The following is a 13,285-nucleotide window of genomic DNA, read 5'->3' on the forward strand; positions in this document are numbered from 1 at the left end:
ATGCTATTATTCCAGGCTTTTATATGGATGCTGGATTAACATAGTCAGGTCCTAACATTTTCACTGCAAGCCATCTCCCCAGCCCTAGAATGTTTTACTTTGAAACAGACTGGGGTCTTTGGCCCTAAAGTCTCCTACATTTAATTTTCCTAGAAGGAGAGGTATGTGTGTGCAGGCATGTGTTTATCTGAATTTTTTTTAAAGCTATTCTCGATATATACTCACACACACAGAAATGTTATTCTCTAGATCTTTTGCTATGGTTGAGACAGGCTGTTATTTTTCATTTGCAAAGCTTCCAGTCTAGATGTTGAAGTATTCAAACAATAAGAATCCTGCATGTCTTAGAAAGCCATGCACCCTACATTCTCAGAATTCTTTGATTTCAGGACAAGAAGATGGTCCAGTAGGTAAAGGCACTTGCTAAGTAGGTCAGGTGACCTGAGTTTGATGCTGAGAACCCATGTAAATGTAGAGAACAAGCTCTACCAAGCTCTTTACACATGTCATGTGCACATATACATATGATGTGTGTATGTGTATGCATAAATGCAGACATCATATACATACAAAGTAAGCTTTAAAATGCACCATTTGCTATGGAATCAGCAAGCTATCTCTCCCCAGGGCACTGAAGTCTTTAAAAAGGAATCCTGAGACTTTGAAAGTATAAAAATAGATGGCACATATGTAAAAAACAAACACACATAAAGGAAGTGATACATACCAAAGTTTACCTCAAGTTGAAATGACAGAAAGGCTTAAGACCCACCTCAAAATCCAAAACCCCACACAGTAGAAGAAAACTAACTGTTCTTTAGTAGACACATCATGGCCAGGCCACTACTAGCACCGAAGCAAAACTCTACTGCCACGAATGATTCTTTACTCTGTGCACACTGTAGAGTCAGAATCCTAATTCTACCATAACAGAGCGGGCACCCGGGTGCCAGAAGTCATCCTTAGCCAGGAATGGAAAGAAGCATATCTTACCCACCATATCTGTATTCACATGGCATGTGTTCAATAAATACTTATTTTAATTTTCTGGGGACTATATTCTGAGGACAGGAGGAAATGAACAAGCTTTAAAGAGAGAAAATATGCTGATTTCTAAAGTACATTTGGGTTGTTATACGCAATAGAAGAATGTCATAAACATTCTAGCAAACCCCATTACTGTCTTAAGCAGTTCATTTAATTTTACAAGCATTTAAAGTTGAATTTTACAAAATATTCTGCATTTTCTTCTTTTATGATAACTAAAGAGCAGCAACGAAAGAAACCAATGAAAGCCTGCTCACATGACTAACAATCGATAAAGAGGAAACCAAAGTACCTCACATAGAAGTTAAGGTTTAGATTTATTATTATTATAAATTACAATTCATTCACTTTGTAATTGTAATTTATTCACTTTGTATCCCAGCTGTATCCCCCTCCTCATCTCTTCCCAGTCCCACTCTCCCTTTTTGGCCCCCACCACATGTCCTTCCCTAGTCCACTGATAGGGGAGGTCCTTCTCCCTTACTATCTGACCCTAGCCTATCAGGTCTCATCAGGACTGTATGGATCCTCTTTCTCTATGCTCTGGTAAAGCCACCTCTCCAAGGAGGGGGTGATCAAAGAGCAGGCAACCAAGCTCATTTTAACAATGGTAGCACTAGTAATTAACAACAGGCAGTATTGTTTACTACACCTGTTACCCTGCCGAGCACCAAGCACTTGCTAACTGGGTCAAGAACAGAATAAATTTCGTAGACTACTCCTTTCTGCACATCACTGAAACACGGTGACTTTAGTCCCTGGTCTCACAGTGGAAAACTGGGGAGTCAAGGATATAAAATAGAGCCTGTGCTCTTAGCATCTGCCCTGATGCTCACCTGGGTAGTAATCGTGGGATTTGGCTCTACCCTTATGACTATCAACATAGTAAGTTTTAGATCATCAGGGCAGCATTCTGTCAAGCTAGGTAAAAGGATTTTTAAAATCAACTTTATACACCAGCCTCAAACAAAAACTGAAAAAGGACAAGTTTCCAATTATTTTGTCCAGCTATGCCTCACAAGAATACTTTGGAATTTAACTATGCTTGAAGTCATTAAGTACAACATATGCTACTGAAGGTTTTTCAAAGGTCATATTAAGAGTCTCCCAAAAGTTAAATATAGAAGAGTCTACAGTCAATTATTTTTCTGTTGTTTTGGGGTTTTTTGTTTTTTTTGTTTTTTTTTTTTTTTTGAGGCAAGGTCTTACTATGTAGCGCAGGCTGGCTTCAAACTCAGAGATCATTCTGCCTCTGCCTACCAAGTGCTCAGATTAAAGGTGTGCCCCACCATGGCAGGCTACAGTCCATCTTGACTACAGTAGATACTGTAACAGTAGCTACACCTTGGTTATCAAGTTTCAAAGGTGCCCCTCCCCTCCTTTCAACTTTATACTTCATAAGTTCTTAAACCAAAGGCAGGCAATATGGGCAAAGCCTGGTGAGGACTGCAGAACTGGTGGTTGCAGGACCCTTTCCTTAACGCTTCTTATAAGCCTCCCTCCAAATTTTTTCAACAAAGTCAACAAAAAGCATTTTCGTTTTGTTTGGTTTGGTACAGAGATTAAAAGGGAGAAAGGATTCTAACGTCAAAAATAGATAGATAAATAGATAGATAGATAAAGGTTCTGGCAAAATGAACAATTCAGAGAGGTACAAATAGAAAAATAGTGCACTAGAGACTAGAAAGGATGTTTTAGAACCTGAAAAGAACATGAAATTTTGTGACCAATGACTAAGAAAAACTCTGGATCCAGGCTGCCGGGTGCAGTAATGACAGAGAAACTGAGAGTCTACATTAGACTCTACAATTACAATTATTGGGTTCAGCTGCATTTATCACGTGGGAAAAAACAAGCCGGAACTTCCGGATCAGGGCCGAAGCTCTGAGCTAAGTTGAGGCTTATCAAGGTAGTTGTACAGAACGAGCTGATCAGATATGACTGTATCAGTTCCCTGGGAGGAAAAGAGACAACCACCTGACTGTAACACATGGCATGGCACTGAAAGGCTAGTCAAACAATCATGCCAAATGATGCAAAAGTTACTAAGAATAATGGCAGAGAACTTGACAGAAAAATTACAATTTCAGGAAAACTGAGAACAAACTGGAGAATAAAACAAATAGCTATGAGGGAATAGTTGTAATCACCATTAAGAGAAAGATTTAACCAGAACTTGTTAAAAATGGCCTATATACTTTAGCATAAAGAAAATGTTGCAATAAAATGTTGACATCCACAAAAAGAGAGAGGCACCATTCTGTCATCCAGAAAGAATATAAAGCCTGACATGGACTAACCAAATTTCAGCCATCTTAAAGAGTCAAGAAATAGGTGATAACCCCAGGAGACAAGACACTTGTCTTCTAAGAGGCTTGTTTTAGCTTTCAAAGTAAAAATATTAATAAAGCAAAATCTAAACATGTAAAAATGAGTAACAGTAATTGACTACAAATTCACATATATCAGAAGTTACTTAAAATGGTTAGAAAGCTAAATTCTGTCTGTAATTGTTTTGTCAGTCCTAGTCTGCTTTCTACTATTGTAATACACATCAAAAGTAACCTGGGGAGGAAAAGGCTTATTTCATTTTACAAGTTTATCATGAAGGGAAATCAGGGCACGAACTCAAGATCATGGTGGAATGCTACTTACTGGATTGCACTCCATGGCTTTCTAAGCCTGTTCTCTTATACAACCAAGGACCACCTACCCAGGGATGGCAGTGCCCATAGCAGGCTGGACCCTCTCATACATCATGAATCAAGAAAACGCCTCCGCAGACTTCCCTACAAGGCCAATCTGATACAGGTATTTCTCGACAGAGGTTCCCTCTTTCTATGTGATACCAGCTTGTGTCAGCTGAACAAAGCAAAACCAACCATCTACACTCTATAATTTAGTTCAGCTTTGAACTACTGGACTTGAGACACACACTCAAGGCTTTCCAGCAGTCATAAACGGATAGGTGTTCAATTTAAGACATCTATCCCCCTATTTGATATTTTCTCTAAATCAACCTACAATATCCTAATATCATTCAATTCAATAAGAATTTATATTTGTCTGACTCTCACTGATGTAAGGTTAAATGCAGATGTTTAGTAAGAGACACGTCAACTACATGTGAAGAGAATAATCAGAACTGACTTCTACACAGCTGACACTGCATTGTCTCCTTGAGGAAGCCAATGAGAACCTGTTCTTAATCACCTTTGGATCCACCCAGCTCTCCACTTCCCTTTCATGGAAAAGAATTCCTCTAGAGGAAGCCATATACCTTTACCTAAGCTGAGGCAGCGCTAGCTACGCCACAATAAAAACCCTAGAGTAACCTTCAGTTACAACTGACTGTGCAAACTTGGATCGCAAGAGCACATCAGTAATACTTACCAATACAGACATCAATTTTCCCTTTAATGGCAGCTTCATGCAGGGGTGTATAGTTCCAGTTATCTCTGGCATTCGGATCCGCTCCTTGGCACAGTAACAGACTAACAACCTCAGCATGGCCGAAAGAACAGGCATTGTGAAGTGGGATGAGACCCCCATCATCACGAGCGTGGACGTTAGCACCCATCTGCAGCAAGTGTTCTACAACATCCTTCCTTCCAAAACCTGCAGAAGAGAGGCAGAAATGTTCCATATGTCAACTCAAATCTTGAACAGTCACACATCCGTACTGACATACTGTACACCCTATAGCAAAAAGGGCAACTAAAACAAACAAAAACATTAGCTTTGTCCAAACTCACCTTCCCGTTTCAAGTGGCAGAACTAAGGAGAACTCTTTGTTATTGAGTGGCTGACTCAAATCATTTCTTTATCGCCTGCTATGGCGGGCAACTGTCAGAAATACATGTGACTGAGACAACTCTTGCCCGAGGGTTGTCGACACATAACAGCATTACACACATAACGCTTCCAGGTACTATATATTTACAAACTGCTGACAAAAGTTTTATACTTAAGTAATTTAAATACTGCTGACAACCAAATCAAAGACAAACCACAACATTTAGCATTAGAGAAATAATAGGAATGTGACAGAAACAGGTGCTGACAGTTTGGCTAACGGGATTCTGCAGCAGCAAGAAAGAACTAATGAGGGTATCAGAAAACCACTGGGACTGGGAGCCAAGCTGTGTGCAACAGGTGGTTCAACAAAATCATTTAGGATGGGATTGCAAATCTGAGAAAACAAGGCGGAAAGGGGAGACCTGCTGCAGTTGACGACACAGAACCAGGCACTGTCGGTAAGTACCACAGTTTTTGGCTATTAAAGGGAACAGGAGAACAACAGCTAGGATGTGAAACAGTGTAAAGACTACGCAACAGGTTATGGAGGAATGAAGGCTATGGAGGAATCACTGAAGAAGCCAGGAATAACAACATTAGACAAAGTCTAGCATAAGAAGAATTTAGTGAGACCAACAGAAAAGAAAAAAATGGCCACTGATAACATGAAAGTAGTACTACAATGATAAAACTACAAGCTATATTTCAATGGCCTAAAAGTGGAAACTGTACATACCAGCATTTTGTAACTTGTCCCACCACTTTGTGGCTCTATGGCACTAATTCCACACTAGCACTTACTTGATCAAATTAGAAACTGGCATCTTAATAAAAGTAATAGTTAAGGAAACAGTATCCACTTTGTGGATACATTAAAAAAAAATGAGAACCATGTGAAAAAAGATGTCTTCCGTGGTATGTATAGAAATTCACTCATTTTCAGGAAGGCAAGAACTAAGAAAGTCTCCCAAATAAATAAATAAATAAGTCTACATATATGATTTCAAAGGCATGTATCACAAAGTCAGAATTATACTTCTCCTGGACAACACCTCAAGTTAAATTGAAATGGGAAAGGAGGGGGTGAATCAATTTTATATTAGAATAGTAAAGCTACAGAGTGCAAACCAATTGCCATCACCAGGCCATGGTTTTTGCTTTGGTTTTGTTTTGTTTTTCGAAACACTATTTCTCTGTATGGCTGTCCTGTAACTTAATCTGTAGAGCAGGCTGGTCTCGAACTCAGAGATCCACCTGCCTCTGCCTCCCGAATGCTGGGATTAAAGGCATGCACCACACTGCCTGGCTGTTTTAGTTCACTGTTCATATTGGCACAGCAGTACTGGCGGTAGCTGGAGGTTCTATTTAGTCTCATTTCTACCTCCCCCTCCTTTTCCCATCACAACCCTATTCTTCCACAGGCACTTCCCTTCCTGGCTATGAAAGAAAAGGCGCACTCAGAATTTTAAGGGTTGTTTTGTTCCTACTGGGATAAAAAGTACAACAACGAGTCAGTTGAGGTCAGAAAAGTCACACCACTCAAACTCTTCAAGCCATGGTAAGGAGCTTGCATTTGAGGTAGCTTATCAGGTGGCCAAATCTGTATGCTTGCTAATGTATACAGAATATGTATAATGTATATAGTATAATGTATAATGTATATAGAATAATGTATAAATAATAACAGTAGACATGGGAAGATGAGGTCAGGACAGGTAAGGCCTTTTCATCAGGAAGAAACACAGGCAGCTCCAAGTGACACCACCAAACTAGGACAGAAATTCACATGGCTCACATTTGCCACCTGACATGGCATTAGAAACCTCTGAAAGGCCTTCCATTTTCTCAGTCTCTGCCCCAGCTTATCAGTCTGTGGTCTTAAGAGTGAGCTTAAGACCTCTGAGTTTGACAAATGATTACCAGACAAGAAAGGAGAGGAAGAAAAAGGTTTGGACACAGAATGATTAGTATTAAAGCAGTAGGAGTCTTCAGATACACACACCTATGCATTCCTAGCCAAAAATGTGACATCTACCCACCTACAAACACAGGCTGAAAAACAAGTCTTATATAGCTGAGCACACAGCTGTCTCAAGAAAATCGAGTTATCTATTGGTGAAGAATTAGAAGATGAGTTTAGGAAGGATAAATAACAGCATCTGCCATAGCTTTGTAAGTCATGCGTAGAAATTTGTTTCATTTTAAGTACCTGACAAACTATTCCTAAGAAAAATCACTTCATGGTATTTAAGTCTTAAAAGGTTTTTCAGATACCTGAATTAGATACTCAATTTAAATGCCAACTGGCACAAAATAAAATCACCTGAGGAGGGAGTGTTACCTGATTGCCTTAACCAAGGCGGGAAGACCCACCTGGTGTAGACAGGGCCTTCAGGCAGCAGCCCAGATGAAAGGGGCATGAAAAAGGAAGGCTGTCCTGCTGGCTTGGGCCTTTCCTCCTGCTCTTGACTCTTGCTGCTTTGTTTCCCGGAAGATACAGCTATCCACACGGTGGGGTGGGACTAGGGGGTTAGGTTAACTCACCTGAGCCAGTTGAGAGCCTGCCCATCGAAGGCCTAAGCTTTAAAATAGTAAAAGGTCTCAGTGTCTTCACTGTTGGTCACCAGCATCTTACAGCACACCATGGTGTGCTTCAGACACAGGGATCCCTAGAGCTCCTTTTCTAGCCAGTCTAGAATTGGTGAGCTCCAGGCTCAACAAAGAGACCCAGTCTCAAAAAATAAGATGGGGAGTGGGCTGCAGAAGACACCCAACATGGACCTCAGCCCTCCTTATGCATGCATGAGTGTACACACACAGACACAATAAAAATTAAAGGATCAAGAAAAGGGGGCTGGAGAAATGGCTCAGAGCTTAAGAGCACTGGCTGTTCCTCCAAAAGTCCGGAGTTCAATTCCCAGCAACGACATGGTGGCTCACAACCATCTAAAAATGCAATCCTCTGCCCTCTTATGGCATGCAGGCACACATGCAGGCAGAATAATGTATAAATAATAAATAAATCTTTAAAAAAAACAAAAAAAATCAAGAAAAAAATCAGAGGCTATTAGTTAAGAAAACTCCTTCTGTACAGCCTAATAGTAGAGAGCTGGCAGATTTAGAAGGCAAGAATGTTCAGCTCTGTATCCCCTTTTTTAATGGCATTATTTGGTTTGCTGGTATTTAATTTCTTGAGTTCTTTAAAAATTCTGGATATTAGCCCTTTGTTGGATGTAGGGTTGTTGAAGATCTTTTCCCAATCTACAGATTACTGTTTTGTTCTATTGATAGTGTCCTTTGCTTCACAGAAGCTTTTCAGTTTCAAGAGGTCCCATTTATTAATTATAGATCTTAGAACCTGAGCTGTTGGTGTTCTGTTCAGGAAGTTGTCTCCTGTGCCAATGAGTTCAAGGCTCTTCCCCACTTTCTCCTCTAGCAGATTTAGTGTGTCTGGTACAGAATAAACATACTACAATGCACAGACCAGAAGAAGATAAGCCTGATGGGCATCTTAGGCTTCATGTGGGCCCGCTAGTTCTGAGGAATAGGAAAGGGGGGATGTGGGAGGGTGGGTGGGACTGGAAAAAGGCGGGAGGGGCCTATGACTGAGATGTAAATTGAATTAAAAAGAAAAAGAAGGCAAGAATGGCTGGGTCCCAAATTCTAGCTGAGCACCTTGGTCTGCGGAGGTTCCACATGGGAACTAAATAAGCCAACAGCTACAAAACCTCATCCAATAATTATTCCTCACTAACTGTTCCTGGTAAAGTAATATGATGTGTCAATTTCAGGACATTCTTGCTGCTAAATAATGTCCTTATTTCACCTGTTTAAAGAAAAATTAAAATTCACGGTAAGGAAGATGTAATTTCAAGACACAGGTCTAGCTAAATACACTTAGCAACATTCCTTACTCATCTTAAGGATTACAATTAGGGCCCTTCAAAATGTTTCAATACTAACTGTAAGGTCAATGCTATTTAGTCCCCAAGTCTGAGCCCAAAACAGGGGTGAAAAAGTCATCCCACTTAACATTTAACATTTTAAGCTTGCCAACAATTAAAACCTGCAAGAAACAACCTTTAACCTTAACTGTGACACGCACAATATTCTCAAAAGAGAAAAACCAAAGCAAAGGTGTTTGCAGTATTGTAACTGAGGTTTTCCATAAGTGGTAGAAAACAACAGATTTAAAGTATTTTCCTCCTAATATGACTACCAACAAAGCTACAAGCACTGTATCACAATAACAAAGTTCATATTACATTTCTTTTATAAATTTTTCCATAAATATTGTAAGATCCAAGAACACCCAAAAGACACTCAAAGTAACAGTAAAGTAAGTTTTCACTTGCCAAGAACAATGACATAAGTGGCAAAGATAAACAGACTCTTGGTGATAGAGGACTCATCACATACCTTAGAAGGAAAAATACTACACTTAGGAAAAAAAGAAAAAGAAAAAGAACATTTATGCTAAAAGTGAAATACAAAGAAATAAAACAGTGCCTTCCTAAACCTGATGGAGAAATCACCAGAAACAAAAAGGTAAGAGACCTGAAGTTTAAAAACAAACGGTACAAAAATATTTCTTGGGACAGAAAAAAAATAAAAAGATGGTTAAATTCCAATGCAAAAAAGATTAGCTCAACAGCGGAAGATAATTACCTGCCCAGGCAGGCAATAAACCAGAGAAAGCCTACGCTCTACAACACTGTCACAGTGTCCCCTTCACTGCTGTGAAATATGAAGATGGGATTTCCAGCCCTGCTCCAGCCAAAAGGAGAAGGGTAAATCAAGGGAAAATACTGCAAGCAGGCCAGAGAGCCAAGTGCACGATTACAGTGCATGTGGTGGCAGTATTTAGAGAAAAACAAAAGGTTGAAAAATGCCAAGAACATAGTTAAAAGAACACACTGGGCGCTCTGTATTCCAGCACATCTACTGATATTTTCCACAACCTAGAAGGCATACTTCCTTCACGCCTAAAGCCCGAGCCCTTGAACAACTCTTCTGAAAGGCGACAGAAGGACACTATGGCAAAGCGTAACAACTTCGATGACTAAAAAACCTAAGTCCTTCAGAAAAAAGTGTGTAATAGCTAGAGCTAAAGTATATGGAGAACAGAAACAGGAGCACATATGCCAATCTCGGAAGGCAGAAAAACTGTTAAAGATTTGGAATCCTGTTAGTATTTTTCAGTCTACCTTCCTTTATTTCATCACGGAACTCTATAGACAATGGTATTCTTTTTGGATGAAGATAAAACTAAATGCAATACAATGAATGAATTATAATTGAAAGTTGGGAGAAAACACACACACATACACACACACAAATAACCCACTAACACAATTTAAAAAAAAAAACAACCCAAACCTCATTTTATCTTAATGACTAAACTTACAAGTTGTAAGCAACTGAACCAGTTTTAGAATAGGTCAAGAAACAATTTAAGTCCTTACCTGTCAGTGCAAAGTGAACTCTACAGACTACAGCATAAAATAGTAAAACTACAAAAACATCTAGGGGGACAGACAACATCTCAGGATGGGGAAAAAAACAGACAAAAAGAAAAACTTTGAAGGTAATAAATCTAGGGAATTGATAAACCAAATAAAAACAGGGCAATAGATATTTACATCGACTACAAAGATGCAAAGACAAAAAAAAATTCCACAACCAAATGGCAAAAGGCAGAAAAACATAGAAAAAAGGATTAATCGTGCATACAAAAGAAGTATCAATTAATGTTTAAAACCACAGCCAATGACTCCCCAGAAATGTAAAAACACAGATTATATATATTTGCCTTATTATAACATTGGGCCTGCAAGATGGCTCAGGGGATAAAAACTCTTGCCAGCAAAGCCACATGGTGGAAGGAGAGAACCAACTGCCACAAGTTATCCTCCGGCCTCTACATGTGTGCACAGCATGGACAGCCCATCTCCATAAACCAGTAAGTGTAATAAAAAATGTAAAAGCTAAGAAATGCACTTTAGGTGATGACATTTAGGGCCACACAAAACTGTTCCTAAGAGCACTGTTCACAGCAGACAGCAAACAATAGCCAGATGCAGCAGTCCCAGCACAGACTGTACACAGTGAAAACCTGTAACAGACTACCGCACTGGGACAGCCGCACCGCGCACAAGGAACAAGGCCAAAATCCCTCCTGCGGAGTTCAAAAGCAGACAGCACTAACCTATGTGTGGTAAAAAGCTAGAGATCCAAAGACAGGCTTGCACAGAAACTTCACCTTACAATAGACTTGAGGTTTGTGCACACCTATGTTTGCTGTGCTGATGGTGTACGGGGTGTGAGGAACATAAGCCTGTAGATTCTTGAGAAAGCCAAGCTAGCAGCACAGATTTCCAAGCGAAAAACTGGATTCTTTGCACAGCTCCCATGAGAAGTTTCAATAACCCCACCTATTTCATTCCACAGACTTAAGGCACCCAGGGCTCCTTCAGGTACAATCTAAGAACAGAGGACTGTTTTTCTCAGATACAAAACCACCTGAAAGGTTCTTGCACAGTGAGTACCAATCGACACAACACCTCACTAAACGTGGGAGTCTTAAATGAATTTTATGTATCCTCCAACAATGATTCTCAATCTTGTGCAATCATGCAAACAGCAAGGGAGATTCTGAAAAACTGAGCTTACCCTACACCAGTGATGTAATCAGTCCAGGATTAGGAATCTGCTCCCAAAGAGTACAGACTTCTTCAGGGGCTTGGTAAAAAGGCAAATTATCAGGCTCACTACAGACTAACCAGAAGAGAAATTCTGGGGTGTGGCCCAGCAACAAGCCTTCCAGTTGGAGAACTATTATTATACAGCTTCAGGAGTGTGTAATTCTCTTGAAAATTACATGTAAATTGTGGTGTGTGTGAGACTACCCACACCTATCAGCAGATTCTTAAACCCACGTTAACAAAACCAAGAGCTACTTCTATTAATCAGCACATTTCACACCACAAGCTGTGCTCCTAGTGATCTCAGCGGTCCTTTCTGGGAGTCTTGGCAGTTGAAACTGCCTGTGAAACAACACTAAGATGCTCCACTTTCCTCACTGCCAACAGTGACAGTGCTTCACTCTCTGGCATCACGTGGTCATTTGGAAAATATGCCCACAGTGCTTTAACCACAAACAAAACCCTCGAGCTGCACCAAGGGGAGACATCTAACTGCACTCCAGTCATACTCTTTCTCACAGGTTTTCACGCTATTTTCAGAGCCAATTTCACATGGGAATACTTTTCGTGCAAAAGTTATTAAATTCCAACCTCCGGAGTATATATTTAAGTAAAACTGTGACAGGGAGAATGACATAAGCACCTCTAGAACACAGTGAGCTGTGACGGCTGATTGATTACACTATGCTGCTCCTCTTTAAGAACAGTTTGGAACTCTGCATGTGGCAGGCATTGTCTCAAGGATGAACAAGCGAGCCTGTTACTTAGAAGACAACAACAATCTTTACTCCCACAGATAGAATTTAAGCTTTTAGACAAATACCTGAACTTTACAGCATTATACAAGGCTTTTTAATCTTAACAGTTTCCCAATAACTATCACTTTTCCAAGACTGGTATTAGTAACAAATGTGCTGCTTGTTATTCTCATCAGAAAGTTCAGATGATAATGCTCTGAAAGGTCTGAATGGCATACTAAGATTACTTCCCCCCCCAAAAAAAACATATAGTAACATGATCCATTTTTGTAAAATAAATCAGTAGATTTTTAACATACCAGAAAAATTCCCTAATAAGCCTGTGAATTCTTCTCACGAGAATTAACCAAATTCTGTATTTAAGAAAAAAATCTATTATTTGAAAAGACTTAAAACAGTACTTCCTTCTCCACTCCATGATGTTTCATTAATTCAATCCATATAATACACACAACGATGGCACATAAAAGACAAGAATTGTGTTGTCTTCTACTGATTCTGACATTAAACTGACTCAAAACACAAAACAGCACCTTTCTTTTCAGTAATCTTTATTTCAGAAAGAATTGAAAGTGTTATTTACTCTGCAAGTGTTACTTACTCTCAAACAATGGAGTTGACATACTTTTATTTCTACATTTTAATTTATGCTTTAAGTCTCAACAGATGTAAGCCATGTTAAGAAAAGCACATACAGTCGTCTCCTTTCTCCACAATGCTACATTCTGCACTAGTGGCCTTCAGGCAGCCACCTGAAGTATTACATGGAAAAGAGCAGAAATCATGCATAAAATTTAAATCATGCACCATTCCTGGAAGCAGTACGGTGAAATGTACTTTGTACTGTGTTCTGTCCAGGGAATCTGATCTAGCTACCCAGTGTCACTGCCTCATCTCAGCTCTTGTGTTATTTCAGTGCTTTTCACTCTTTTTTTAATTATTTTTATTTTTATTAATTATAGTTTAATACTCACTTTG

General features: G+C 39.5%; 1 protein-coding gene across 1 annotated transcript in view; it reads right to left on the minus strand.

Annotated features, from left to right (window-relative positions):
- The window catches only part of Tnks (tankyrase), a 161,092-nt gene that overhangs the window by 130,705 nt on the left and 17,102 nt on the right, over positions 1 to 13,285 (minus strand). The window contains exon 2 of the mRNA XM_060381612.1: positions 4,441 to 4,665. Coding sequence (XP_060237595.1) covers positions 4,441 to 4,665 — 225 coding nt within the window. The remainder of the gene's footprint in view (positions 1 to 4,440; positions 4,666 to 13,285) is intronic.

This window comes from Meriones unguiculatus, chromosome 4 (genome assembly GCF_030254825.1).
Source record: "Meriones unguiculatus strain TT.TT164.6M chromosome 4, Bangor_MerUng_6.1, whole genome shotgun sequence".
NCBI classification, from domain to species: Eukaryota; Metazoa; Chordata; class Mammalia; order Rodentia; family Muridae; genus Meriones; species Meriones unguiculatus.